The sequence below is a fragment of the Phacochoerus africanus genome, chromosome 14 (genome assembly GCF_016906955.1).
Source record: "Phacochoerus africanus isolate WHEZ1 chromosome 14, ROS_Pafr_v1, whole genome shotgun sequence".
NCBI classification, from domain to species: Eukaryota; Metazoa; Chordata; class Mammalia; order Artiodactyla; family Suidae; genus Phacochoerus; species Phacochoerus africanus.
Genome location: NC_062557.1, coordinates 27125380 through 27153321, shown reverse-complemented (window position 1 = coordinate 27153321; position 27942 = coordinate 27125380). Strand labels below are relative to the sequence as shown.

General features: G+C 38.6%; 1 protein-coding gene across 7 annotated transcripts; it reads right to left on the bottom strand.

The window, feature by feature from the left end:
• Positions 1-487: 487 nt before the first annotated feature.
• LUC7L3 (LUC7 like 3 pre-mRNA splicing factor) lies at positions 488-27942 on the bottom strand. 7 transcript variants are annotated; one of them, XM_047756925.1, is made up of 12 exons: positions 27680-27942; positions 15906-15972; positions 12952-12991; positions 11033-11177; positions 10601-10675; positions 8825-8929; positions 7706-7867; positions 7031-7314; positions 6341-6501; positions 2554-2694; positions 2343-2448; positions 488-983 (listed from the first exon to the last, which is right to left on the bottom strand). In XM_047756925.1, exons 1-12 carry the CDS (start codon positions 27776-27778, stop codon positions 950-952), a joined length of 1419 nt encoding a protein of 472 aa, XP_047612881.1. In that variant the 5' UTR covers positions 27779-27942; the 3' UTR covers positions 488-949. The 7 variants fall into 7 exon arrangements, with proteins under 7 accessions (XP_047612881.1, XP_047612880.1, XP_047612883.1 ...); XM_047756924.1 differs by having other exon boundaries at positions 488-2448; XM_047756927.1 differs by lacking the exon at positions 2343-2448 and having other exon boundaries at positions 2501-2694; positions 27680-27941.

The following is a 27942-nucleotide window of genomic DNA, read 5'->3' as shown; positions in this document are numbered from 1 at the left end:
CAAATTTGCTGTTATCTCCATCCCACCAACCACCTTAAGCATCAGTTTGTTTTTTTTTTTAATCTTTATGTACTACACAACCCATGCACAGAAATAAATACATTTATAATCTAAGGATCAAGTTAAAAAAATCTTGATACAGGATATTAAGACCAAAAACTATTTAAAAGGTCTCGAGTGCTCTTCTAACATCATTATTTCATAGCTAGAGGATGACTGCATTTATCAGAAGGATGTTTTGAATTTTTCACTACTAAGGAAATCTCTCAGGGATGTAAAAATATATTCTAGTTCATAGTGTATCTTCATTATTAAAAGCAAAATTCAAATGTATTCATAACCACCCAATATTGAAGCACCATTATTATTTAAAACATTTAATCTGTGGAAATTTGATAAAAAAATTAGTTTTAAACAATAAATCAGATAAAACTGTACACCAACACCTTTAGTAACAGTGTATCTCATATTTAAAACAAGGGACTAGTTCAGAGTCAATAACTTTATTAGAAAAAGATTAATACTAAAACTTTTCAATGACAGAGACAAATTTGTAACAGAAAGTCAGAGATACTTTATTTTCACTTCTAAATCCAAAGGCTAGGTATAGCAGAGTTGTAAAAATGGAATCCCACTTAGTCTGATTCACACAAATACTAATCTTGTTTTCAAAGTCCAAGAATGAAAACTTGCAATTAAACACTGAGCAAGCCACATATTTAGGTAATATTTCTTAAAAAGTCTTAAAGAAAAAATATGATACAGGACCTAAGTTTTCAGTGGCATATATATGCTACTAATACATGTTCTGAAATGTGGTAGGTCACATCAGTCCTGAATTAATTTTTAATTAAAAAAACAAACAAACTAACTGAGCTTTATACTTTTTCTATGCCACTATTGTTTTCTTTCACCTCATTTTAATGTCGATCTTCACTTTATGCCGTTTTCAGTTTTCTTCCAAAAATCTTCCAACGGTAGTCCTACAATGCAAAATTTGGGGAAAAATGATAATTAGACAACATGTAAAAGGCAAATTTTTATGACTAAGTGGCCCAGTCACTAACTGCTAATTCATATATGTATATGGAATGTTCGTATTCTTTTAAATTATCAAGGCATCAGTGTGGTCTTAAAGCCATGTGCCTGTGTATGCCTGCCTATGTGTGAATGGCTCACACAAATATAACTACATTGCTGTCCTAGAAAAGGAATGCCACCAACAAATCAACTAATTGGTACTTCCTTTCATTAGGAATATTTAATCCCATGCCACTAGCCCAAAGAATGAACAGTTTATAGGTTTTAAGAACTCCTATAAAACCTGACCTTTAATAGTTCTTTAAAAACCCAAATTCATTCTATATGGCTCATCAGTTCTTTGTATTTCACAGTTGGAAGGTGTCTGTCCTTGCTATTCACTGCTGCTTTAAATATCAGCCAGTGATTATTCCTATACACCTATGGCCGACTGCAAATTCTCCTACACAGTAGGAAATATTAATAAACACATACCTCTTAAAGACTTGAGAATTGCATTGAATGTAACAAGGCGAATAATATGAAGTGTTTATTGTATTTAAAATTCTTTAAAGATATCTAATTCTGGGCACCACTGCATCCCTACACACAGTTGAAAAAAAATTCCATTCTGTTAACATTTGATTACAAGTTTTCACGCAATACACAAAAAAACCCCTCTGTGCTTCTTGTAAAGAACAAAAAAGATACACAACAGTTAAGCGTAAAGATCACAGGCAATAGCATTCAAACATGGATGTGGGTAGAGAAAGGAGTACCTGGCATGAGTACCTGCTTAGTTTGACTGAATCCTTGATTTTTAATTTGGCTTTTCATGGGCCGCTCACAACACCAACGCTGTGTGAGGTATGGTAGTCAGCTGCAATAATTCATAAACCCTACACTTCCATCAATCCAATGCTACTGGCTCTCGAGTTACAGAACAAACTGCATTAGAATGCAAGGCAATAAAGCAAAAAACTAGAAACATCCTTGACAAAGAAATACTAGCAGTTTAATTAAAACAACGTAGTCCAACATGTGCCTCAGAAATATTTAAGTTTTTAAAGCATATGTCTCTGCCAATGTACCAACACAAGATGGACTTAATACCAAAAAGAAAAAGAAAAAAAAAAAAAAAAAAACAGTTCAACCTTTTTATTAAAAAAAAAGAAAAAAAAGAAATGACAGCAAAATCCCTAAAAAAAGGATAATTAACTTTTCAATGGCGACTATATTACAAATGTGGGCAGTAATTTCCAAAGAGGCACACTAATGGGGGCACGAGTCTGCTACAAAATAGCTGAGACAAAACAATGTACCTCAAAATGTTTTGCAGGACTACACTGTCTTTTCCTTCAGAAGATGCTTTTGTATGTCTTCTTACTCGGCTTAGTTCCATCTTCATCTGTGCATACTTACGCTGCACTGTCAAACAGTAACAAAAAGCCCTAATCAAAGTGAGAAACAATACACTTACCTCTGTCTGATCTGAGGTCTTATCAGATCAGTTTTAATTGGACTGAGTGTCACCTTCAGATTTAATGTCTTCACTGGTCCCATTGACCTCATTCTTAGAATCACTTTCCTTTGATTCAGTGTTTGTGTCTTCACTCTGTTTTTCTCGACTACTGGACTTCACACTACTTTTTTTATCATCAGATCCCCTCTTTTCTGCCATAAAAGAAGACATTGATCATGGATTTTAAAGTAAAATACAATACACAAATGACACGTTGAAAAGTGAAAACAATTGAGAGATGAAAAGACAATCATCTCCCACAGACTGCAAGTAACATAGTCAGACGAATTTATCAAAGGGATAAAATTTGTCATTTATAAAGGAAAAAGAGCGTGGGACAGGTAATTAGAGAAAGCAAAAGACAAAATAATGGACAAGTTCTCTCAAACTGGTAAGAAGCTACTAAGTACAGGCAACACCAAATCACTGAAGAATCTAAAATGTAAATAAATTTCATTTGGGGTGAAGAACATCAAAAGGCAATGGGAAAGGTATGAAAGATAGTATTAAAAAAATTGTGTTCACATGAAGTTAAAGTAAAAATAGTATCCGCAAAAGGTGAAAAAAGTTGAACATTTAATAGGCATGTTTCTCCAACTATGTATTTTTAAATGTAAAAGATGACTTATACCTATACATGTCTGAATACCCAAGAGGGACAAGCCCAACAAAAGTGGGTCTCAATCCCATTCTAAGTCCTGAACTGTTGCACTTTGCTAAGGAAAGTAACATATATGTCATCTCGGAATTGTTTTTCCAAAAGGAGAAATTAAAATTCAACTCAGCTGTACATTAAGAATGAAAAAAACGTCAACTTTTCCTTCTTTTTTCTTTGGAATGGTGAAACATCATACTAGAGGCAAAAAGTGATACATGGAGCAAGTATGTTCTAGCCTTTTCAGTCCCAAGTATTGCCTAAGAAAAGATTTCTAAAAGAAAATGTTAAAGCAAACAGCAAACTTTATTATTTTTCACCTAAAACTAAGTTAAGAATAGCTAGTCTAGCAGAGCAGTTCATAAGACAGACATTAAGAGAAGCAGAACCCTTTACAGATTCTAGACCAAATTGTTAAGACACAACATCAAATAACTGGGCGAGAGATGTGTAATGAAAACAAAATATGATATGGGGGTGGGGGGCACTCATTCAAAGAACCTTAAGAATTGAAGATCTTATATGAAGGAGCATATTTAGTCCATAACACTTGTATAATGCACAAAGCAATGTCCACGTAGCTGATTGCAGGACTTGCTTCATGTCTGTCTGTCCACTTATGAGAACTGTGCCAGTATAGTGTGCTCTAACTGACCTTGTGGGAAAGTCCTCCCTTTGTGCCTTATGGGCTTCTCCGGTGCACAGGTAGCTTCAATGAGGAAGAGTCGTCTTGTTGCCCCGTAGAGGACTAGTAGTCAGTCCAATAATCTTATCTTCTGCCCTATATAAATATGGTAGATCTTAATAGTCCTAAGGACATCCACAAAGTGTGGTGGATTTTAGGGCTATGTATTAAAAAAGGAACCTCTCTTCACAAAGAGAGCACCCTAAATTGGTTGGTGGTAAGAAACCACCATAGATTTGTGTAAGAAACCACTTTTCGTTTGTGGACTCAGATAAAGTGCTTTCATCACAGCACATGAAGTAGTGAGCCATAATCACTGCCATAATCAATTGCTTGCTATGCTCATATCTGACTCAAAGTCCAGGCCTTCAGTTATTTATACTGGAGTGCCCAAGTGGGCATGGCCACATGGTATTTTCAAAAGCCAATAAATCACGTCACCTCTAAAAGAGACCTCAAAGTTAAAAAAAAAAGTATAATGGCATACCCAAGATGGACCAGATGCAGAGTTTTCTCTGAATCAAGTCTTCACTCCTTCCTCCACATCTCACCAGGAAAATCCCTGTTTGTTCATAATCTGAACACAATGCAGCTTATTTTACTTAAACAAAAGTTTGATTATATTCCATGATGTTATCATTACAATTAGGATCACGGCTAAGCAATTCAACTTATCTTTAATGCTCTCTTCAGAAATGACACAAACATATCTGCTTTTGTGTCAGGCCAGTGCCATTTATTGCTCAACTCTGATCCCAGATAATTATGAAGGCTAGCTACTAGCTTTTGTCCCTGACAATCAATCCAACTATTTCAAGGGACACGAATGATGCTATAGCAAAGAGCTTTAGTTCTCAAGGAGAAGTGAATGACTTCATCTCTGACATCCATATCTGGCTCTTCAGAATTGACCCTCATCCCCCAAATACATCATACAGAAAGTCTTGCAAAAACAATGGGTGAAGCCTTCTCACAACTATTATTAGTCAGTTAACTCTTATATCAGCTGCCTTTTGGTTTGTTTGTTTGTTTTGTTTTTGTCTTTTTGCCATTTCTTGGGCCGCTCCTGCGGGCATACGGAGGTTCCCAAGCTAGGGGTCGAATCGGAGCTGTAGCCCCTGGCCTATGCCAGAGCCATAGCAACGCAGGATCCAAGCCACATCTGCGACCTACACCACAGCTCATGGCAACGCTGGATCCTTAACCCGCTGAGCAAGGCCAGGGATCAAACCCGCAACCTCATGGTTCCTAGTCGAATTCGTTAACCACTGAACCACGACGGGAACTCCTATCAGCTGCCTTTTGAATCACAAAATTTCTAAATTTAAATGGCAAATACTAAAGCTCATGACGCTAAGTTTAAAAAAAAAAAAATCATCCTTGTTTCCTACTTTTTAATAACATTTGCTCCATGTTGTAGAAAAAGCCAATACTTTTAAAAGAGAAGGTGCACTTATTTGAGGAAAAATAAAAGCAGAAGACCCATCAAGGCCACTGTTTGTGCTGCTAGTTTTCTCACTGTTATACCCCACAAAAACCACAGGCTAGTTCCATAAAAGAAAATAGTGAATATCACATACAAGTCTAATAATAAACTCAAAGAGGCGCACATATATTGTTGGTGACCAAACATGGACACAGTTAGGCAGGACAAGATGCAACAAGCAAAGGCAAGAAAATTAGAAACAAGCCCTTTCTCTCATTCCTGAAAATCATGCAAAGCAGAATAGCCTGGTCAATATAAAATGATAGATGCTCAAAAATCTGAAGAAAACACAGAAAGGGGATCCTGATGATTAAAAGAATTACTCAATGAAGGCTAAGTCAAAAGATGAGAATATCCTTGTGAAAACATGCCAAAGACAAAATGAAAAATTCCAGTAAGAGGGCACAGTGGAATGCCACAGAAAAACAAAAGAAAAAGTAGAGGGGAAAGAACATGTTGTTTCAATAAAACACATGTTAAGTCACATGTAACGCATTCAACTTCTGCAAATTTAGAAGTACTAAGTTAAATGAATGCTATACATGAGGACCAATGAGATAATGTACATTTACTCTACAAGACATATTATGGAACACTGCATCGAGTAAAAAGAAAAAAATCAAAACCAAACAAAAAAACCCAATGTTGCCAATAACCAAGAATGCCATAGCCTAAAACCCTGAAAGGTAATGCAATACTTGGAAGAATCTAGATAATAAGCCTTAAAGTTTTCAATTGAAGGACGTGGTTTTAACATATGCTAAGAAAACACCAGGTCAACTGTCATTCTCACAAATCAGAGTAGGAACGGGAAAATAATACTTGTCTCCTAATGAATGGTGTTCATTTTAAGTGAAAATGAGTACAGCTTGAAGTGGAACTCTGCCTTCATCCAAAGAAAGAAAGGTGAGTGGGTGGGGAGACAACAAAGTAAGAAGTCTCTTAATGAATTAAATTCTCATTAAAACTAACCTTTCTCCTTGGATTTTCTTTCTTGTTCTCTGTCCCGACTTTTGCTCCTGTGCTTATATGACTTCCGATCTCGGCTTTTTGATCTTCTTCGATCCCGACTACGGGACCTATGCTTTCTTTCTGATCTGTCATGGCTTCTGCTTCTTCGCCGATCTCTACTTCTTAAATAATTTAAAACAAAAGGAAAGCAACTTCAGCTGATACTACAGTGAGAAAAAAACCTTTGAAGAATTACATACTGTTTATTAAATAATAAGACTAACCAAAACATCCTTAAAAGCAAATTAATAGATCTATTATTAAAACATACTTACATTAGAAATCTTAAGAACTGATAATCCTAACGTCAATTTTTCAAATAGGTAAGGTAATCCTATCCAAAATAACGAATAATTTAAATGTCTTCTTAGAATCGAGGAGACTCGTCTCTTAAAGAGAAGCACTTGAGAGACCACCCGGTACGCTGACTTTCTAGTAAGACTGCATCAAACCTCCTTAGACTGACTCATGGGAAATGGCAATGAAGCCACCTCAAAGACAGACTCATTCACTGATTTCAACTCTCATAATTCATCCTAGTGCTTAACAATACTTAAGAGCATCCCAAGTAGCAAGGAATTATCACTGTAATTACTACTTTTTACTGTACACTTGCTATATGCTCAGCATCCCCTCATGTGTCCTATATACCTGCTTCGCCTTCTTTCTCTACTTCGTGATCTTTTATGGTCCCGAGACCTGCTGCATCTTCGGTCCGAAGTTCGGCTTGAGTGCCGACTCCGTGATCGACTCCTCTTTCTTCTTTCTCTGTCTCGAGCCCTTTCTTTTTCTCTTTCTTCTTCTTCTCTTCGTCTTTTCCTCTCTCTTTCTTCCCTTTCTCTCTCCCTTTCTTTTTCTCTTTCTTCTCGTTCTTGCTTCTCCTTTTTCAAACGCTCATCACGATCAGGTTCTTCGGTTCTTTTTCTTAACTTTTCCTAAGGAAATCAAGTTCAATTTTTAAAGAAAAATAACCCTAAAGACACTGCCGAACAATGGTTACCTAATATGAAGCATGTGCAGACCAGTTTATGGAAGTTGATGCCCTAAGGGTGAAATGGAGAAATCGCAACACCATGCGCATACACAAGCTATCATTTGACTAATCCCTCAGGAATGTTCTTTTCCCCAAATTCCTGGCACTAAAGAGTAGAGTAAATAAAGTGCTTTACTAATGTGATAAGCAGAAAAAATAGTACGGGGATTTATCACTGCTTTAAATAACATACATCAGCAAAAATATCAAGAGTTTTGTTATAAGTGATCAACTTCTAACCATGCTAAAATATACTACTAGCCCTAGCTAAAATGTGTTTGTAAGAAACTTACTTTTAATTCTTCTACAGTAGCTTTAATTTTGGCATAGCCCATGTGCTGTTTTCCCATCAAGTGGTCATCTACCCGGGACTGGGCATCTCCCACTATCAAAAAGGCTCCACATACTTCACAAACTTCCATCTGTTTTTCTTGGGCAGCAAAACTTTCAATTGTCTGAAATGATAAATCAGTTATTATAAGAATATCTGAGGAAGAGAGAACAAATTTTCAAAAAAATACTTAACACTTAGATTTCAATTTTGTGCATTGCTAATTTCCATTTCCTCAGAGCCGTAATATTCAGCAGCAACTGGCCAACTTTTAGAGAAGAGAAATATGACAACACCAATCAGCCTGCCATATCACCCAGGAGTATTGAGACCCCATCCCTCAACTATAACCCTTGAATTACCCACACCACACTGAAATCAAGTTAAACTACATTTCAGAAAGCTTCCTAGGTCCCTGGTGGTCTAGTGGCTAGGATTCGGCGCTTTCAGAAAGCTTCCTTAGTCTGAACTCATTTCTTGCTTGGTTCAACAGGTCAAAAGTGTGAGCTCCATACTAAAAATGTTTCTCACAATCATTAAGGAACTAAACTCACTGAATGTACCATGAACACATCCTTTCAATATTTGGGAACCAATAAACAGTTATATTCTACCATCAATATCTACAACAATTGAATATAATATTCAATTAGATATATTATACTCCCTATTTGAAAGTTAAGAAAGTAAGAGGTATTTTTAAGAGTATATCAATTTTGAACTAAGGTAAATACAACCTGAGTAATTTGTTGTAACAAATAAGGAAATAAAAAGCAGGCCCAAATGAATACTTAACGGATCTAAGGCAAGCCAGCAGCTAGAAGCCAGTTTTTGTAAAGTTTTATTGGAACAAAGCCAAACCCATTTGCTATATGTATTGTCTGAAGTTGCTTTCATAATACAAAGGCAGAGCTTTTATATTACAAATCTTGTGACCTACAAACCTAAAATATTTACTATATGGCCCTTTAAGACTGCTGACTCTCAAATTAGGACATTAGAAAAATTGTTCTCCAATAGAACACATCCTAGTAATTCTCAATGAACAGCCTGGGTTAATCAAAATGAGGTTGCTACTCACCGAAGTTGTGGACCTAAGCAATTCTCTCTCTTCTTTTAACTGTTCTACCAATTTCATCATTCCCTGGGCTTCTTCTACTTTTCCTTCAGATCCTAATTCTTCAATCTAAGGGGAACAAAAAAAAGCAATCAGGGTGTCTTGGAACCAAATCATCCAAGTACTTTTCTTTTTACCCCCAAGTTTCACTAGCATTTAATGGTTGTTTGGGCGTCTTTTTGTTTGGTTTTGTTTAGTTAAGACTCTATGGGTTTAATTTAACCTTCTGATTTTTTTTTAAAAATTTATCTAATATAAAAAAAATTTTTTTTTTTGGTCTTTTTGCCTTTTCTAGGGCCACTCCCGTGACATATGGAGGTTCCCAGGCTAGGAGTCTCATCAGAGCTGTAGCCACCAGCCTACGCCAGAGCCACAGCAACACAGGATCCGAGCCACATCTGCAACCTACACCACAGCTCATGGCAACGCCGGATCCTTAACCCACTGAGCAAGGCCAGGGATCGAACCTGCAACCTCATGATTCTCAGTTGGATTCGTTAACCACTGAGCCATGAGAACTCCTAAATTTTTTATATAAGTATTTTTTTGCTTTTTAGGGCCACACCCACGGCACATGGAAGTACCCTGGCTAGGCGTCAAATTGGAGCTGCAGCTGCTGGCCTACACCAAAGCCACAGCAGTGCAGGATCCAATCCATGTCTGCAAGCTACACCACAGCTCGTGGCAATGCTGGATCCTTAACCCACTGAGGCCAGGGATCGAACCCACATCCTCATGGATACTAGTCGGATTTGTTTCTACTGAGCCATGATGGGAACTCCTGATTTTCTTTTTTTTTTTAATCATTAATTACGTACATTTGACCAAAAATAAACAGCAAATTTCTCAGGTGCACAATTTCATAAGGTTTGACACCCACTACCACCATCTAGATAATAAACATATCCATCACCCTAAAAGACTTCCTCCCACTCCTCTGCAGTATTTCCTCCCAAAGCAACCACTGATCTGCTTTCTGTCACTGTAGATTCATTTGCATTTTCTAGAATTTTATATAAACAGAACCATGTACTTTTTATTACTTTTGGGGGAAATCTAGCCACTTAAAAAACTTCATATTCATCCATATTGTTACACATCGTTAATTCCAGTATCACACTATATAATCACAATTTATCTGTTAACCTACTGACAGACATCTGAGAGTTATTTCCAGGGTTTTTTTTTTTTTCTTTTTCTGTTTTCCTTCTTTTCTTTCACTCGCCTATTATGAATAAACCCACTCTGAACACTGGTATACAACTCTTTGTGTAAACATATGCTTTCATTTCCCTTGGGTAAATATCTAGCAGTGGAATGGCTCATGGTGCATTCCTTTAACTTTTTTTTTTTTTTTTTTTGCTTTTTAGGGCCGAATCATGGTATATGGAGAGCGTCAGTAACACTTAATATGACCAACCTATTCAATTCTAATAGGTGAATAATAAGCATCTCACTGTAGTTTTAATCTGTATTTTCCTAATGACTAATGACATTGAGCACCTTTACTTGTATTTATTTGCCATCCTTATATTTTCTCCAGTTAAGAGTTTACTCCAAGTATTTTCTGACATTATACACACAATTCTCACAGTTCCCAGTGGCTCAGTGGGTAAAGGATCCAGCATTGTCAGTGCTGTGGCTCAGGCTGTGGCATGGCATAGGTTCAATCCCTGGTCCAGGAACTTCGGTGTGCCTTAAGTATGGCCCCCACCTCCCAAAATACCACGCAATTCTCACCTGCTGCAGGAGTACATCAATTTTATCTGTTAGAACCTGAATTTTTTCTTCATTTTTGCCTGTTGGGCCAGCTGCCTAATGAAGACAATAGAATCTTGTCAACAACTAAAATACAAAAATAAACATCCAAACTCCTCACACACCACACCTAGTATTTGTATTTAATAATTAAAATGCTGGATTTCAGGGGTAGTAATACGATTATCTCATTTTCTGTTAATCAGCTGCATATTTTGTCAGTTACTTAAGAGGAAAAACCCTATGATTAGCACATTTACTAATAAAGACTGAAGAAAACATCTTTTAAGTTTTATGTCAGAAAAGAACACAAAATAATCAATGAACTTGAACACAAGTTTCAATACTAGGGAGATCTCTGGGTTTCCAAAGGACAAGGACACTACAAAGACTGTAAATTAATTTCATACTCACCCCAGAAGACTGCTGGTTTTGAGATAATGCCAAACGAGCATGGCCTCGTCTAATTCTACGCTCTACTTCTGCAAGTAAACTCTGTAAGTATCGCAAAAAATCTCTCTCATAGCCAACCTTCATAAAACGAGAACTCTTCTCATACCTAATAAAAATGAAAAAAACAAGCTTTTACTTTTTAAGAAATCTTCATCCATTACAACTCTCATATTCCATCTTAACTAAACTCACGGATTACTGCATTTAGGCTAAAGAGTAAACCAGGTTATAAGAAGTGAATTTATAGTTCTCTCTCATCCTGGTAGAGGAAGGCAGTATTTAGTAGTATATTTGGTTCAGAGTATACATTTTACATTCAGGAAAATCCAGATGCTTAAACACTACACTGGACCTGTGTCCCTGGCCCAAGGACAAGTCTCATTTACAAATTGGAGCTGTTAAAAAACAGATGCTTTGGGCAGAAGACCTAAATAGAAATTTCTCCAACAAAGACATACAGATGGCCAAGAGGCACATGAAAAGATGCTCATCATCACTAATTATTAGAGAAATACAAATCAAAACTACAATGAGGTACCACCTCATGCTAGTGAGAATGGCTGTCATTATAAAGATTACAAAGAGTGAGTGCTGGAGAAGGTTTTAAAAAAAAGGGAACCGGGAGTTCCCGTCGTGGCGCAGTGGTTAACGAATCCAACTAGGAACCATGAGGTTGCGGGTTCGGTCCCTGCCCTTGCTCAGTGGGTTAACGATCCGGCGTTGCCGTGAGCTGTGGTGAAGGTCACAGACGTGGCTCGGATCCCGTGTTGCTGTGGCTCTGGCGTAGGCCGGTGGCTACAGCTCCGATTCGACCCCTAGCCTGGGAACCTCCATATGCCGCAGGAGCGGCCCAAGAAATAGCAACAACAACAACAACAACAACAAAAAAAAAAGGGAACCCTTTTACACTGCTGGTGGGAATGTGAACTGGTACAGCCACACCGTGCCAAGAAACAGTATGGAGCTTCCTTTAAAAACTAAAAATAGAACTGCCCTAAGATCCAGCAATTACAATCCTGGGTATATACCCAGACAAAACCATGGCTGTACACACACACACACACACGCACACATATTACTCAGCCATTAGAAAGAAGAAAAATGCCACTTGCAGTAACACGGATGGACCTAGTGAACACCAGTGGATTACCAGATGGATACTAAGTTTCGTCAGATAAAGACAAATACCGTATGATATCACTTATATGTGGAATTTAAAATATGACACTTTACTTTTCTTAAGGGCAGCACCCACAGCATTATGGAAGTTCCCAAGCTAGGGGTCAAGTCAGAGCTGTTGCTGCCAGCCTACACCACAGCCACAGCAATGTGGGACCCAAGTCGAATCTGTGACCCACACTGCAGCATACCGGATCCTTAACCCACTGAGCAAGGCCAGGGACTGAACTCTCGTCCTCATGGATTCTAGTTGGGTTCATTACCACTGAGCCACAATGGGAACTCCCATAGTTCAACCTCTCTTGATAAATCATTTATGACATTGTAAATCATCTATACTTCAATAATATTTTTGACAAATGTGATACAGAGCAGTCCCTGTGTGACTCAGCAGATTAAGTATCTGACATTTTCACTGCAGTGGCTCAGGTCACTGCTGTGGCACAAGTTCAATCCCTGACCAGGGAATTGTCACATGCCATGGGTGTGGCCAAAAAAAGAAAAAGTGATATAGAAAGAAAGCTTATTTAGGCTTATGCTTGGCATATAATATGTACTCTTAAGATATCATAAAAAGCTTTCTACCACCCCCAAATAATGACAATCATTTTGCATAAATTCCAATTACTTCAGTCTTTGTCCCCTTCAAACAAATAATGACTGGGAAGAAGAGAGGGATGACCAGAACAAAGGTAACTTACTGTTTTCGTAGATTTTCATCATGAATTTTTTCACACGGCCCTGAAAGAATGAGAGATATAAGTGTATATTATTGTTGAGGTTAACTTTTCTCTTGCCAAAACAAAAAGCTCTTTTTAGGAGATAAGATCCATTCAATCACTCAGTAGTCTGTAGACACCTAAATTGATTCAATTGAACCATGAAGCATGTGCCCAAGTAAGCACATGAAAACTGTTCTCCTTGTCTTCAAGATTAGTATAATGCAAAACTACTACATAAGTAAAGAAAAAAGAGGAACAGGAGAAACAAGAGAATTGTTCCTTACTGATACAGGAAAACTGGGATAAGGGCAGACCACTGGTCTGAACCATCAATGACATCTTATTAACTCTGAGTCTCTGTACACGAAGTTGCTAGTCCTACCCCTTACCAACTCCAAAAGGCAACCAATTTTAATCCTTTAAGCTATATCTTCTGGAATCCACCTCCCTATCTCTAAATTCTATGCTTATTTGACTTTGTCTTGGGCATCAAAATTTTAGGTTAAATAAACACTCAGTGTTTATTAACTATGCAAGTCCTCTTAACTGCTGAGCCAAACATTATGCATTATGATGCATTATGACACTTTTGATACACTTTATACTTTTACTGCAATTTTTTATCTGTTTAGTCTTTTCTATGTTTCTATATAACCAAACTCATTTCAAACTCTCTAACTCTGCCACAAGAACTGTCTCAATACTAATTTCCCTCAAGATCCAAAATACATCAGCTTCATTTTCTTCCATGAGCTTTCCAACCTGCTTATTATCTAAGTCCACTAATAGAGTTGTCATCCTTAGAAATTCCTTTTCTGGTCTGTATTGGATGCAATTTACTGGATCTCTTATTTTTCTCCTTCTTGGTTTATGCCCATGTGTTGGAGTTTCCAGAGAAAAGGTTCGAGGTAGATATATTTGTTGAGACCGTGCATGTCTGAAAATGTTTTTCTCACCCTCATGTTTGCTCTTTGGCTATGTGGCTAACCTAGATTAAAAAAAAAATTTCATTCAGAATCCTGAGGGTGTTTCTCCAGTGTCTTCAAGCGTCCAGTGTTGTTATTGACAAATCTGAGGCCATTCTGATGGATAATCCTATGTGCCTCACCCCCACCCATGATGTTCTGAAATTTCACAAATGGTGTGCCTTGGTATGAATTTTTTTCATTTGCTTTGCTGAGCTCTTAAAGGACACACTCAAGCTAAAAAGTCAAGTCTTTCAGTAATACAATTTTAAAATTTCCTCCCATTTTCTCTATCTAGCATTCTTAATTAGCTATCAGCAATGGACTGATAACTTCTTCAAATTTTAATTTTTTCCCAATATTCCATAAATTTCCTTTATTTTATCCTCAAAAAACTTTCCACTGATTTGATTTCTCTAGTTCTAATTTCCAAGAGTTCTTTTTAGTTCTTCAAACCTTCCCTTTTTATACATCCTATTCCTCCTAATATCTTATTTCTCTGAGGATACTAAATTTAGTTATGGCGTTAACATTTTTTTCTTCTGTTTTCCCCCATCATCCACTATATGTTTCACTAAATTCTTTCCTTCTGTTGGTTTTGGTTAATCTTTTGTGTTGAACGTTTTCTTCAAAATGTCTGACTGGTATTCCTTGGCTGGCAAAACATTTCCAAAAACTGACTCAAAGTTGGTGTGCACAGGCAAGGCTTGTCAACTAATGGGCTTTACCACAGGAAAATCAAGCAACAAGACTTTCCCCAAGGGTCAGTACCTGTAAATCACTTCTCTGGAACTGTTCACTTTCTCTAAAGAATCCTCTTCTCTTCTGCCTGGGGAAAAACATCTGGCTGTATCCTTCTAGGAACAGGGCAGAGGAAGGGAATGGGAAAACCTCACTATTAAGAATATAGACTCATTTAATCTCGCTTACAGTCTCATTTTTATTCATTACTGCCCTGTCCTGTATCCATAATCCCAGTATCTAGATACATCCAGCCCTACCGTGTTTCTGATGCTTTAAGGCAAGCATTGCGCTTAATGAATTAATTTCTCTTCTATGTATCTAGAATGATACAAGTTAAGTACCATCCCTGGGAGAAGAAAATAATCACTCAGGTTTTGGGGTTTTGTTTTTTGGTTTTGGTTTTTGCATTTTGTTCCAATGAATTAGTCTCTTTAGCCCGATTTCTTCAGAAACAACCTCCTGGTCTCCTGGGCTGTAGGGGCGGGAAACATAGAATCACTAGATGCACAGGTCTTAAGAATCTGATCACCTAGACTAGCGGTTCTCAAGAGGGGGAAATTTGGCCCCCAAGGGATATTTGTCAATGCCTGAAGACATTTATGGCTGTCACAAATGGGAGATGTTACTGGCATCTAATGGGTAGAGGCCAAGGATGCTACAAAACATCCTACAATGCACAGGACAGCCCCCTATAAAACACGGAATTTTCCAGGTCAAACTGTTAGATGTCAAGGTTGAAAAACCCTAAACTAGACTAATCTCTTATTTTCAGCCCCATGATTCAATTCTGCCTTCTATGGTACCTGGTGCCTCCAAATCCTGAGCCTGTCCAGGGTTCTGCTGATCAAACTCTTGCTTCTGTTTAATATCCCCGTCTGCAGGCTTTTAAGGTACAGATTTCTCTTCTATTCTTCCATCCACTTGTCATCTTCCAAAAATTTGTTGACATCTCTAATGTTATCTCCTCTTCCGTTAACACCTTTTTTGGTTTTAAATTTTCGTTTTAGTGGAGGAGTTTCAGGAGGGAGTGGAAATAGATATGTATATTCAATTAAGCCGCCATGTTTAATCAGACTGGCATTTATTAATACATTCAAAATCTAAACCAGGAAAGAAATTACTTTATCAACAACCCTTTAAGAGAAAATTTCTTTTCAAAATTATAAAGCACCAGTTTTTCTTTAATCATAAATTTGATAAAGGTTACACAGAAAATTCACTTACCAAGATCAGAACGAGTGTTTGTGAATAATTCCGCAGGACAAAACCCACAAAGATAATATTTACAAACCTAATAAAGAAAAACAAAAGTAATTTAACTTTTTGAAATTGCTCAGTTTTAAAACTATACCAGAAAAGGGTGCAAATAACTATTTTCTCATTTCGTGATCTTCATCTTTCAACCAAGTACAATAATTTCATTTGTTAAACCATTTAGTTAGGTAAATTAATGCCTTTCAGATGCCTGCATTCCAGTACAAGAAGTGCAGGACTGACAGTTACCAGCATTTTCTATTTCTATTATGATAACAGAAACCACCACTCCACCTCCCAGCAACAACAAATATTGGAAAGACAACCAGAATAAATGTCATTTTTTATTGTTCTAACTTTGTTAAAGACCATAACTGAAGTTCCCAGGGTAAGTATCTGGAGTTGTCACTGCTGTGGCTCTGGTTATTGCTATGACCCAGGTTCCCTAGCCCAAGAACTTCCACATGTCCCAGACTGCACTCTCCCACCCCCCAAAAAGACCAGAACCAATTTACAGCCTAGGATTTGGAAACCACTATCTAAATGCCAAATAACACTCATTTAAAGCACAATCTGATTCAGTATTTTCACTCAGTGATCCCGTAACAGGCCCTAAAACGTACTGGATATTTTCACGCATGCCAGCATTTCACTGAGTGACTTTGATGGTATAAGGAAGAACTATTAAAACAAAACTGACTTCCCCATTAGTACTTTTGTTTTAACTCCTTTAGATATATTCTGAGACTGCGCTATCCTATATTTTAATCTTGTAACACTGCAAAACCAAAACCTGTTAAGCAAAATATCTCCCTTCATATAATCCTTGATATTGGGTAAATTATCAGCGCACTATGACATATGAAAGAAAGACAAATGACAGGTTTTTGTGAGACACTTAGATAGATGTTAAATCTGAAATAGATTGTTTTTTCCTTCAAAGGTCAATTGCTTCACACTTATTTGAAGCAATGTGGTTTCATAAACTGTCTAGAAAAACTAAGGTCATAAAGAACAATCATATTCGAATACCATGTTTACACCACAAATTTAGTTTTATGTCAACATTATCCTGTTACATGTAGCCATACATCATAGTATCTTCGTACCACTTTCTTTTCTTTATAAATTCTTCTAATACTTGATTTTAAAGATTATACTGCAACATAAACATCATTCCTACAAATAAATTAGTTCTTTAAAAGGCACTTTATGACCAAAAATAACAAATATTGGCAAGAATGGGGAAAAACGGGGTCCCCCTACACTACTGGTGGGAATGTAAACTGGTGCAGCCTCTCTGAAAAACAGAATGCAAGTTCCTCAAAAAACTAAAAACAGAACTACTGTATGATCCAGCAATTCCACTTCTGGGTGTATAGCCAAAGAAAACACTAATTCAAAAAGATATAAGCAAGGGGTTCCATGGTGGATCAGCGGAAATGAACCCGACTAGTATCCATAAGGATACTAGTCAAATCATTAGCAGAGCTAGTGCTAAAATACATACGTATTGGGGGATGGGGGGATGTGTTTGGGCTGTGGTATGGAAATCCTGTGAAATTAGATTGTTGTGATCATTATACAACTTCAGATGTGATAAATTCATTTCAGTAATAAAAAAAAGAGGAAAAAAAATAAAAAATAAAATAAAATACATACGCATTTTCCACTCAGTTCTCAGTTCAAAATACTTGACGTGATATTTATGTGGTCATTTTAAAAAATAAATCATCAGAAAAGCTGGGCTTAGGGTACACAGACAAAATATTGCCCTTGACCTCACTCGGTGGGTTGGGGATTGGGCGCTGCCATGAGCTCTGGTGTAGGTTGCAGATGCAGCTCAGATCCCAAGTTGCCGTGGCTGTGGTACAGGCTGGCAGCTGTAGCTCCAACTCAACCCCTAGCTTGGGAACTTCCATATGCCCTGGGGACCCTAAAAAGCAAAAAAAAAAAAAAAAAGAGAGAGAGAGAGTTCTGTAGTGACTTACAGGTTAAGGTTCTGGCATTGTCACTACTACTGTGGCTCAGGTTTGATCCCTGGCCCCAGAATTTCTGCATGCTGCAGGTAATAGTAATGAAAAAAAAATTTTTAAAAAGGAGCTCCCACTGTGGCCTGACAGGATCTGCAGCATCTTAGGAGCTCTGGGATACAGGTTCAATACCCGGCCTGGCACAGTGGATTAAGGATCTGATGTTACTCCAGCTACCCCTTAGGTCATGGCTGTGGCTCAGACCTGATCCCTGGCCTGGGAGCTCCATATGCTGCAGGGCAGCCAGAAAATGAAAAGAGAAAAAAAAAAAAAAAGGAAAGATACATGCACCCTAATGTTCAAGGTAGCATTATTTATAACAGCCATGATATGGAGGCATCCCAACTATCCATCAACGACAGATGAATAACAAAAATGTGGTGTATATACACAAAATGGAACACACAAAAAAATTTAAAAGAATGAGATTTCTTTTAAATTTTTTTCTTTTTATGGCTGCACCTGCAGCATATAGTTCCCAGGCTAGGGTAAAATTGGAGCTGCTGCCGCCCAGCCTATGCCACAGCCACAGCAATGCCAGATCCTACCCACATGTGCAACCTATGCCGCAAAGTGCGGCAATGCAGGATCCTTAACACACTGAGCAAGACCAGGGATTGAACTTGCATTCTCCTGGACACTATGTCAGGTTCCTAACCCACTGGGCCACAAGGGGAAGTGAAATTTAATCATTTGCAACAACATGGATGGACTTGGAAGGGATTATGTTTAGTGAAATAGCCGGAAAAAGACATGTATGATATCACCTATATGTGGAATCAAAAAATAAAGTTAAAAAAAAAACAAAACACAGCAACAACAACAAACTGATATAGAGAACTAGTGGTTAGAGTGGGGAAAAGGAAGAGTGAGGGGCAAAATAGGGGAAGAGGATTAAAAGGTACAGACTAGGAGTTCCCGTCATGGCGCAGTGGTTAATGAATCCGACTAGGAACCATGAGGTTGTGGGTTCGGTCCCTGCCCTTGCTCAGTGGGTTAACGATCCGGCGTTGCCGTGAGCTGTGGTGTAGGTTGCAGATATGGCTCGGATCCTGCGTTGCTGTGGGTCTGGCATAGGCTGGCAGCTACAGCTCCGATTCGACCCCTAGCCTGGGAACCTCCATATGCCGCGGGAGCGGCCCAAGAAATGGCAAAAAAAAAAGACAAAAAAAAAGGGTACAGACTATCACCCATAAAATAAATATGCTAAAGGAGTTCCCGTCGTGGCGCAGCAGAAACGAATCCAACTAAGAACCATGAGGTTGCAGGTTCCATCCCTGGCCTTGCTCAGTGGGTTAAGGATCCGGTGTTGCCATGGGCTGTGGTACAGGTTGCAGCTACAGCTGGTATCTTGATGTTCCTGGGGCGTAGGCCTGCAGCTGTAGCTCCAACTGGACCCCCAGCCTGGGAACCTCCATGTGCCGCGGGTGTAGCCCTAAAAAGCAAATTTAAAAAAAAAGAGCTCTTGGGAGTTCCCGTTGTGACTCAGCAAGTTAAGAACCCAACAGTATCCACAAGGATGTAGGTTTGATCCTTGACCTTGATCACTGAATTAAAGATCCTGCATTGCCTCAAGCTGTGGCATGGGTTGCAGATGCAGCTTGGACCCTGCATTGCCTTGGCTGTGACATAGGCCAACCTACAGCTCCAAGTCAAACCCTAGTCTGGGAACTTGCATATGCCACCGGTGTAGGCCTTTAAAAAAAAAAAAAAAAAAAAGAATCTCTTTCATTTGGGGGAAGGAGAACAGAGACAAAGAGGGAATGTTAATTATCTTTCAAATTACTAACCCTGTTTCCGAGGGTCCAAAAATTAACAAATTCCCTACAACTGTAATAGATACATAAAATATATTTACGATTATTACCAACATTCTACCATTATTTAAAGCTACAAATCATAGTTATATAATTTAAAAACTAAACTTAGCATTCTACCCTCACTGTATGAAACTTTATTATTGCTATGCATTTTACTTTTATGTATGTATGTAAGTTTTCATAGTAAATATAAGATTAATACTGTTCACCATTACAGCAAAATGAAGGAGGGAGTTCCTGTTGTGGCTCAGCGGTTAATGAACGCAACTAGTATCCATGAGGATGAGAGTTCAATCCCTAGCCTCAATCAGTGTGTTAATGATTCGGTGCTGCAATGAGTTGTATAGGTCGCAGACCTGGCTCAGATCCCTAGTTGCTGTGGCTGTGGTATAGGCCGGCAGCTACAGCTCCAGTTTGACCCCTAGCTTGGGAACTTCCATATGCCGCAGATGCAGCCCTAAAAAGACAAAAAAGAAAAATAGAGTGTATTAAAACATAGTGGATAAGCAATGGGATCCTGCTGTCACTTGTGATGGAACATGATGGAGAATGTGAGAAAAAGAATGTGTGTAAGTGTTTGGGTATATATGTGTATGACTGGGTCCCTTTACTGTACAGCAGAAATTGACAGAACAATGTAAATCAACTATAATAGAAAAAATAAAAACCTAAAAAAATGTACACACATCACTAGACACACAAAGGAACTTAGGAATGAATGTCAGATGGTGAAGCTTGAATTGGTTAAGTTCAGAAGTGGAAAAGCTGAAAGACAGTCTAGGCATAAGGAACCATGAAAAGAGTATGAAATAGGCAAGTGGAAACAGGTATGCTTGGAGAGGCTACTTGGTGCAGTTTGAATCTTGGCTGCCACTATGAAAAACCGTAGATTGTAACTCTGTCTTGATGTCCTCAATACAAAAAAAAAAAAGGGAAACAATAAGTATTTCATAGTGGGATTATAAAATTTAAACTATATGTTTATAGGAGTTCACACTGTGGTACAGTGGGTTAAGAATCTGACTGCAGCAGCTTGGGTCGATACAGAGGCAAGGGTCTGATCTCTGGCCCAGTGCAATGGGTTAAAAGGATCCAGAGTTGCCAGAGCTGCAATATGGATTCAATCCCTAGCCCAGGAACTTCCATATGCCACAGATGTGACCAATAAAAAAAAGAGAAAAAAACCTATATGTTTATTAAATTGAAGAAATGGGCAAATTAGTCTGATTTTTAAAACATCACCCATTACCTTCTCAACATGCCTGCAGATCTAATTATAATTTAGTCCAATCACCCCATCTGAGATGAGAAACTTAGATCAGCCACATGACGCCCCCTCAAGGCATCTAGCTACTAAAAGAATCCAGATTAAAATCTATTTTCCTAATTCTGTGTTCTGTGTGCTCTTTCCACTCTTCAACTCTCCTTAAGATACTGTTGTAATGGTACATCAAAACATTTGTTACTGGGGAGTTCCCTTGTGGTGCAGCAGATTAAAGATCTGGCATTGTCACTGCTGTGACTCTGACTACTGCTTTGCTTTGGCTCAGGCTCAATCCCTGGCCCCAGGAACTTCCATATGCCACAAGCATTGCCCCCCCCAAAAAAAAAAAAAAAAGTTACTCAACCCAATAAACTCTAGCTACACAGACTGCTTCTAGACTGCTGCTGCTGCTTTTTTAAAATCTTTTTTTTTTTTTTTGTCTTTTTGGGGCCACACCTACAGCATATGGAGGTTCCCAGGCTAGGGGTCCAATCGGAGCTGCAGCTGCCAGCCTACACCACAGCTCACAGCAACGGATCCTTAACTCACTGAGCGAGAGGGATCGAACCCGAATCCTCACAGATGCTAGTCAGATTCATTAACCACTGAGCCATTATGAACTCCTAGACTGCTTCTTTTAACCCTTCACAGGGACTGAGGATATATAAAAATATTAACACATTCTTTAATTCAGCAGGTCTTAACTAAATGTCCATCTTGGACCTAAAAATCTGATAACCAAAGGTGGGGAAGAAAACATGGGGACAGCTGGGGGGAAGGGGCAGAATTCTCATAATTATGATTATTCTTTTGATAAATAAGGTGATGCCAATGACCAGAAGAGTTCAACCTTAAGAGCAAACTTTTCACTACCAGTTAAGAAAACGCAGAAATACAATTAATCTTAGGGCTCTAGCTAGGAAAAAAAAATTTTTTTTGCCTTTTTTGTCTTTTTAGGGCTGCACCTGCGGCATATGGCATATGGAGGTTTCCAGGCTAGGGGTTGACTAGAAGCTGTAGCCACCAGCCTACACCACAGCCACAGCCTACACCACCGGATCCTTAACCCACCAAGAGAGGCCAGGGATCAAACGTGCACCCTCATGGATGCTAATCAGATTTGTTCCCCCTGAGCCACAACAGGAACTCCAAAAATTTTAATTTCTAGTTTCCATCACATTAAAGTCAAACTGTCAAAAATTAAAATATCTGATATTAAATACAGTGCTGGGAAAAATGAATGCTCCAAACATTACGAGAGTTGAGCACAATTTGGCAGCACCCATCAAAATGTAAACTGTGCATGTGACTTAGTGACTCAGCTATATGTACTAGAATGTTCACTGCAGCTTGGTTGGTAATGGTAAAAGAATTTAACATAATCTACATATCCACCAGGAAAGTTAGATGAAGACAGATTTACATGTACCTACAAGGAAAGATTCCACACTCTAAGTTAAAGTTAAGTATATATTAACTTACATATGAACTAACATAGAACTTACACTCAACTACTATAGAACAACTTATACTTATACATGCAGGTCTGTAAATTTTAGGAAAAAATCTGGAAACATACAAACCAATTTTTAAGGCTTTCAGGGGAGATTTGGTGATGGGAAGGGGAGGCAAGGACAGACTTTCACTGTCCTTTCACTAGCCTATAGAAGTTTTAATCTTTTATAATAAAGCAAGTTTACTTTTGTAAAAAATCAATTTAATAATTCTAAATCAGAGGGAACATAAATCAGTAACACCAATTCCTAATATAGTAATCAGTCATGTTCACTCTCCTTTTTTTGCTTTTCAGGGCCACACATGCAGCATATGGAAGTTCCCAGGCTAGAGGTCAGATCCAAACCACAGCTGCCAGTCTACACCACAGCTCTCACGGCAAGGCTGGATCCTCAACCCACTGAGGCGAGGGGTGGAACCGGCCAGCATCCTCATGGATGCTAGTCAGGTTCGTTACCGCTGAGCCAACAGGAACTCCTCACTCTCCTTTTAATCAGTTTTCCACAGCAGCCAGATAGTAAACACCTCTCTCCTGATAAGCAGCCTTCAGTTATTTACTGTTATTTAGTCCCAACTTTTAACAAGGCTTATAAAAAACATTCAAAACAAGTTTCCTGCCCATCTATCCACATGCCCCCTCTCCCAACAAAAAACAATCAAGGACTTCAGTTATTTAAAAATTCTCAGGCCCAAGACGGTCTCCAGCCCCAGTAACATTTGTCTTCTCTCCCTCAGACTAATTCCTACTAATCCTTTAGGTCCCAGTATTGAAAAGCCACTTTAAGAGATCTTCCCCAAGTACCCCAGTCTGGATTAAGTGCCTCTCTCAGACGTGCTTTTCTAGACCCTATACTTTCCCCCCACTGTGCTAATAACAAAAGGGCATTACTCCTTCATATCTGTCACCAAATAATGGTTCTCTCAGGCCAAGTGCTATATCCGTAATATTTTGTTGTAACTACCATAAGAGTGATCCATTTTTGTTAAAATAATTACAGGAATTTCCCCCAACTTATAAGAAATGCTGAGAAAATTAAACATATTTCATTAAACTATGAAGTCCTGTACACTAATTTAAGCTACTTTCTTCCCTTGTGAAGAAATCAATATTTTTTAAAATTTTATTTTATTTTTTAATAATGATTAAGAAATCAATATTAATACCTTAATATTCCTGGCATGATAATATTGTGGGGGTTTTTTTTTTTGGGGGGGGGTCTTTTTGCCATTTTCTTGGGCTGCTCCTGCGGCATATGGAGGTTCCCAGGCTAGGGGTCGAATCGGAGCTGTAGCCACCAGCCTACGCCAGAGCCACAGCAACGCGGGATCCAAGCTGCGTCTGTGACCTACACCACAGCTCATGGCAACGCTGGATCCTTAACCCTTGGAGCAAGGCGAGGGATCGAACCCACAACCTCATGGTTCCTAGTCGAAATTCGTTAACCACTGAGCCACGATGGGAACTCCGTGTATTTTTTAAATCCTTACATTTTAGAGGTAGGTAATGATGTGTTTTAGACTGAAATGATAGAACTGCTTCGAATAATGAAAGATAAGCGATACAGAGGAAATAATATTGGCCAAGTGTTGATGACGTTGTTTTGTTCGGTATGGGCAGGGGTACAGGCAGAGTTCAGTGTACTATTCACTTCTGCACGTGTTTTAGAGAAAAAGGGGGAAAAAAACACACAGCAGTTACTGACACAACATATAGACACACTGCTGACAATTTCCAGAAGTAATTTTTTTTTTTTTCAAACTCATTGGTTTTGTTTTGTTGTTTTTTTTGGGGGGGGGGGGGTTGGCCATGGCATGCAGAAGTTCCCAGGCCAGGGATCAGATTGAACCTGAGCCACAGCAGTTGACAATGTCAGATCCATAACCTCTAGTCCACAGGGCAATGTTTACATTTCTGAGAGGGGGAAAAAAAAAAATTGGGGGTTGACTATGAACTACAACTATCTAGTAAAATACTTGTAGACATCATGCACTATAATTACTAATTTTTGTTTCCAATTTCCTTCCTAGATTGTGAATCCCTTTTTTAGATGTTAACAACAAAGTTCACAAGTAAAAATATGTACAGAAAACCTTAACTGTTTTTTCTTTTCTAAACAACTTTCAGTGTCAATGACAATATTTGCTAGCATTCAATTCCCTTCATAAATTATTAAACTTCAATGACAAGAGGACATACTGAATTTGGTAACTGAAGAAAGACATCTCATTTATATGTTATTAGAATTAAGCCAACAGTTATGCAATTTCACTTTGTGGTTGAAATCTATAATATAAAACCCTCAATTGAACTACAAAGTTCCCGCTATATATAAAAATAAAAACTTCAGATCAGAAGTTTACAATTCTCTACAACCTCAACTCTTCAAATGATCAGAGGTTACTAAGGCCTTCTGTCAAACACTGAAATCTTCCCTTGCAGCCACTAACTGAAAGGTATTCACACTCCTTATTAGCTTGTTTAGGATTAACATAGCAGAGAAAAAATACTAATAATCTCAAGGAAATGTAAAAATATTAAAAAAAAAAGAGGGTGTGCCAATGAATCCTTGGAATAATAGTATTAAAGCTGATTTGACTTTACCTGAAAACTACTTTCTCTCAGATTCAAAGTTAATCTACAAAAGTCGGAAATGCCTGTAAAGCAAACCACTTTCCCTGATAGCAGTTACATACACTTATATCTTAACAAATAAATGAAAGGTAATTTGCATCACCGACGCATCCTTCACTTAAAAATGAGCTTCCCCCAAGTGCTGCTTCTTGCACACAATTAAAAACCCAATGCTTAGGAAATGAGGCAGGAAGGAGTAGCTCACAAGCTTTAGAATTCAAAAGATGCCATTTTAAAAAAGTGTAGATTTGGGGGGCCTTCCACTAGACCCAAGGAATCAGAATGGGGGAGGGGAGCATTGGGTGGCCGTGAAGTACAGAAATCTGTATTTAAAACAAATTCCACAGATCAGTCAGATACAGACATCTAGGAACTGCTTTTAACACTAAGGTGAAGTTTCCATTCATCATTAAACAAAAGGACCCCACCCAGGTGAAATGACTTTTCCCAGCTAGTGCAAGGGTGGCAAAGAAAAACTTCCAGATAAAGTAGGAATGCAAAAATAGTTTGAGTATCAGGTTACAGGGATGGTGAAACCCTTCCAGTCATATTCTGGGGTTGTCCATTCCTCCAGGATTGTAGCACTAACAGCCAACAACATTAGCAAATGATCCGGAAGTGACGCCTCGAGCTTACCCACCTATAAAACTCTATAGTAATTCCAATTTATTCAGAAGAGCCATGTGCTTTGTTCCTGGTCTACTTCAACCTTTTCTTAGAAACAGGAAGCTGAAACACCAGCAATTAACTTTTTCAAATCCCTGAATCTAGAATGAAGTGCGATCTGTCATCAAAGGCATAAAATGGCATAAAATAGTTTGGCAAAGCACTGAAAGTTTAAATCAGTGACAAGCACTAAAACCAAGAGTAAAGCAGATTAACTGTAACTGAAATTGCATAAAACTTAAGTTGCTTTTCTGGGAGTTTCATTGCTAATGTTACAAACCCATCACATATAATGCAATATGGCAATAAAATACTATCAGGAAAAACAGTTTCTTCACAACACTTATTCAAAACCAATTAGGCACAGGCATAGGCTGCTCCAGTTGAAGAGCAGGCAATCAAAACCAATTTTCTCTCTTTAACTCAAAATAGATAAATGTCCTATTTGCACATCAAGCAAACTGTAATGGTTTTTTCTTTTCTTTTTTTTTTTTGGCTAAGCTTAGATGGAAATATTACTGATTTCATTGGTTAAAAAAGTTACGTGTCACAAGGAAATGGCTAGAAAGAGTCAAGGCAAGCAACAAAGTTACTCTATTTTTATTTTGACAATTTAGGGAAAAACCCAAATGTCAAAAAAAAAAAAGTTTAAAAAGCTTCACCTCTCCTGAGGTCAGTGACTGATGAGTGAATTTAACCCATACAATGATTCCTACCGTTAACACTTCAAGCATCACCCCACAAAAACTTCAAACGCTTATTTTTTAAGATACTGAAAGGACTTCTCTAGCACCAACTTGTTTTCCAGCATTGCAAAAGAGAAATTTCACTCTGACCAAAGCCTGTTTAAAATATGCAATTTTTAAAAAGGCTATTAACTATTCCTTCATATTCTGATTAGCAACTGCCTTTAAATTACCATGTGTGAGATTATAACCACATGCAGAATTAAATTCTTCATCTATTTTTCTGCTAAGACCTGAAATAAACGTTACACACCATATTCAAAACACCAGAAATACCCCTACGGCATTTGCTTGACAGCAGGTTTACAGCACTGGAAAGTGAAGACTACAAAGATTTTTTTTTTTTTTTTTTCGCTAAACAACTTGCCAGGACACCTTGGATCAGCCTCTCAAGCCTCATTTATGAAACTGGGTTTATAATCATTTATCTTTAAAGGGTTAAAAGGAGCAAATGAGTTTCATGTGAAGAAAAAAGCTCTGACAACTAACCATTTACTGAATGGCTTTACTGGAACGTACTGCTATGCAAAAATATTTGTAAATCACGGTGAACCCTACGAAATTATGATGTCTTAAAATTTTACTTCCTCTTAAGCGTCGAGCGAAATTGAACCATTACTGAAATACTACACTGCCACGATTTTTATCACTAATCCTGGCCAGAAATTTCAGTCTAAATCTGACGCTCAACCCAAATAACGGAAGAACTTGCCCTTTTCTCTATTTCATAGTGAGTGAAAACTCCGGAGCCTCTAAACGTAATCAAATACTCCTTCCTTTGCCGCGTTTCCCTGCCTCATTAAAGTGCTTTTCGATTCTGCCAAGGGTCTTTTTCGACTTCCTTGATAGTAAAACAACAACGAAAAACAAATCACCACACATCCGAGGATCCAGGCCGACTCCTCCCTCTGGGCTATCCTCCCGGCTCCCTCCCGCCACGGGGGTCAGACACTTGACCCCGGGGCGGCCCGGGCCCCAAATCGCACCTCAGCCCGGGGAAGGCCCCAGCCCGCGCCGCTCCCCTCCCCCACGGCGCCCGGGCACAGGCCCAAGGCCCGCGGGACTTACGCTCTCGTGGTCCCACCGCACGTTGCTGCGCTTCTCATCCGGGGCGAGGTTTCGGTCCCGGCCCATTAATTCATCCAACAACTGCGCAGCCGAAATCATGGTGCTTTCCTCGAGGGGCTGCTCCCACCAGCCCTGGCACCCTCCAAAGAAAACGCCGGCGACACAGTCGCCAACCCCCTCGGGCCCGCTCACAGGCCTCAAAGCCTCCTCTAAACAGGAGCCGACAAGACAAAATGGCCGCCGCGCGGGTGCCTTCCCAGCAT

Excerpts from the sequence above, each read along its gene's own strand:
- LUC7L3 (XM_047756924.1), bottom strand. The coding sequence starts at position 27,778 with ATGATTTCGGCTGCGCAGTTGTTGGATGAATTAATGGGCCGGGACCGA. Across the intron at positions 12,992-15,905 it reads AAACACTCGTTCTGATCTTG|GGCCGTGTGAAAAAATTCAT; the intron begins GTAAGTGAATTT and ends TCATTCTTTCAG. Across the intron at positions 2,449-2,553 it reads TGAAGACATTAAATCTGAAG|TGCAGCGTAAGTATGCACAG; the intron begins GTGACACTCAGT and ends ACTGTTTGACAG.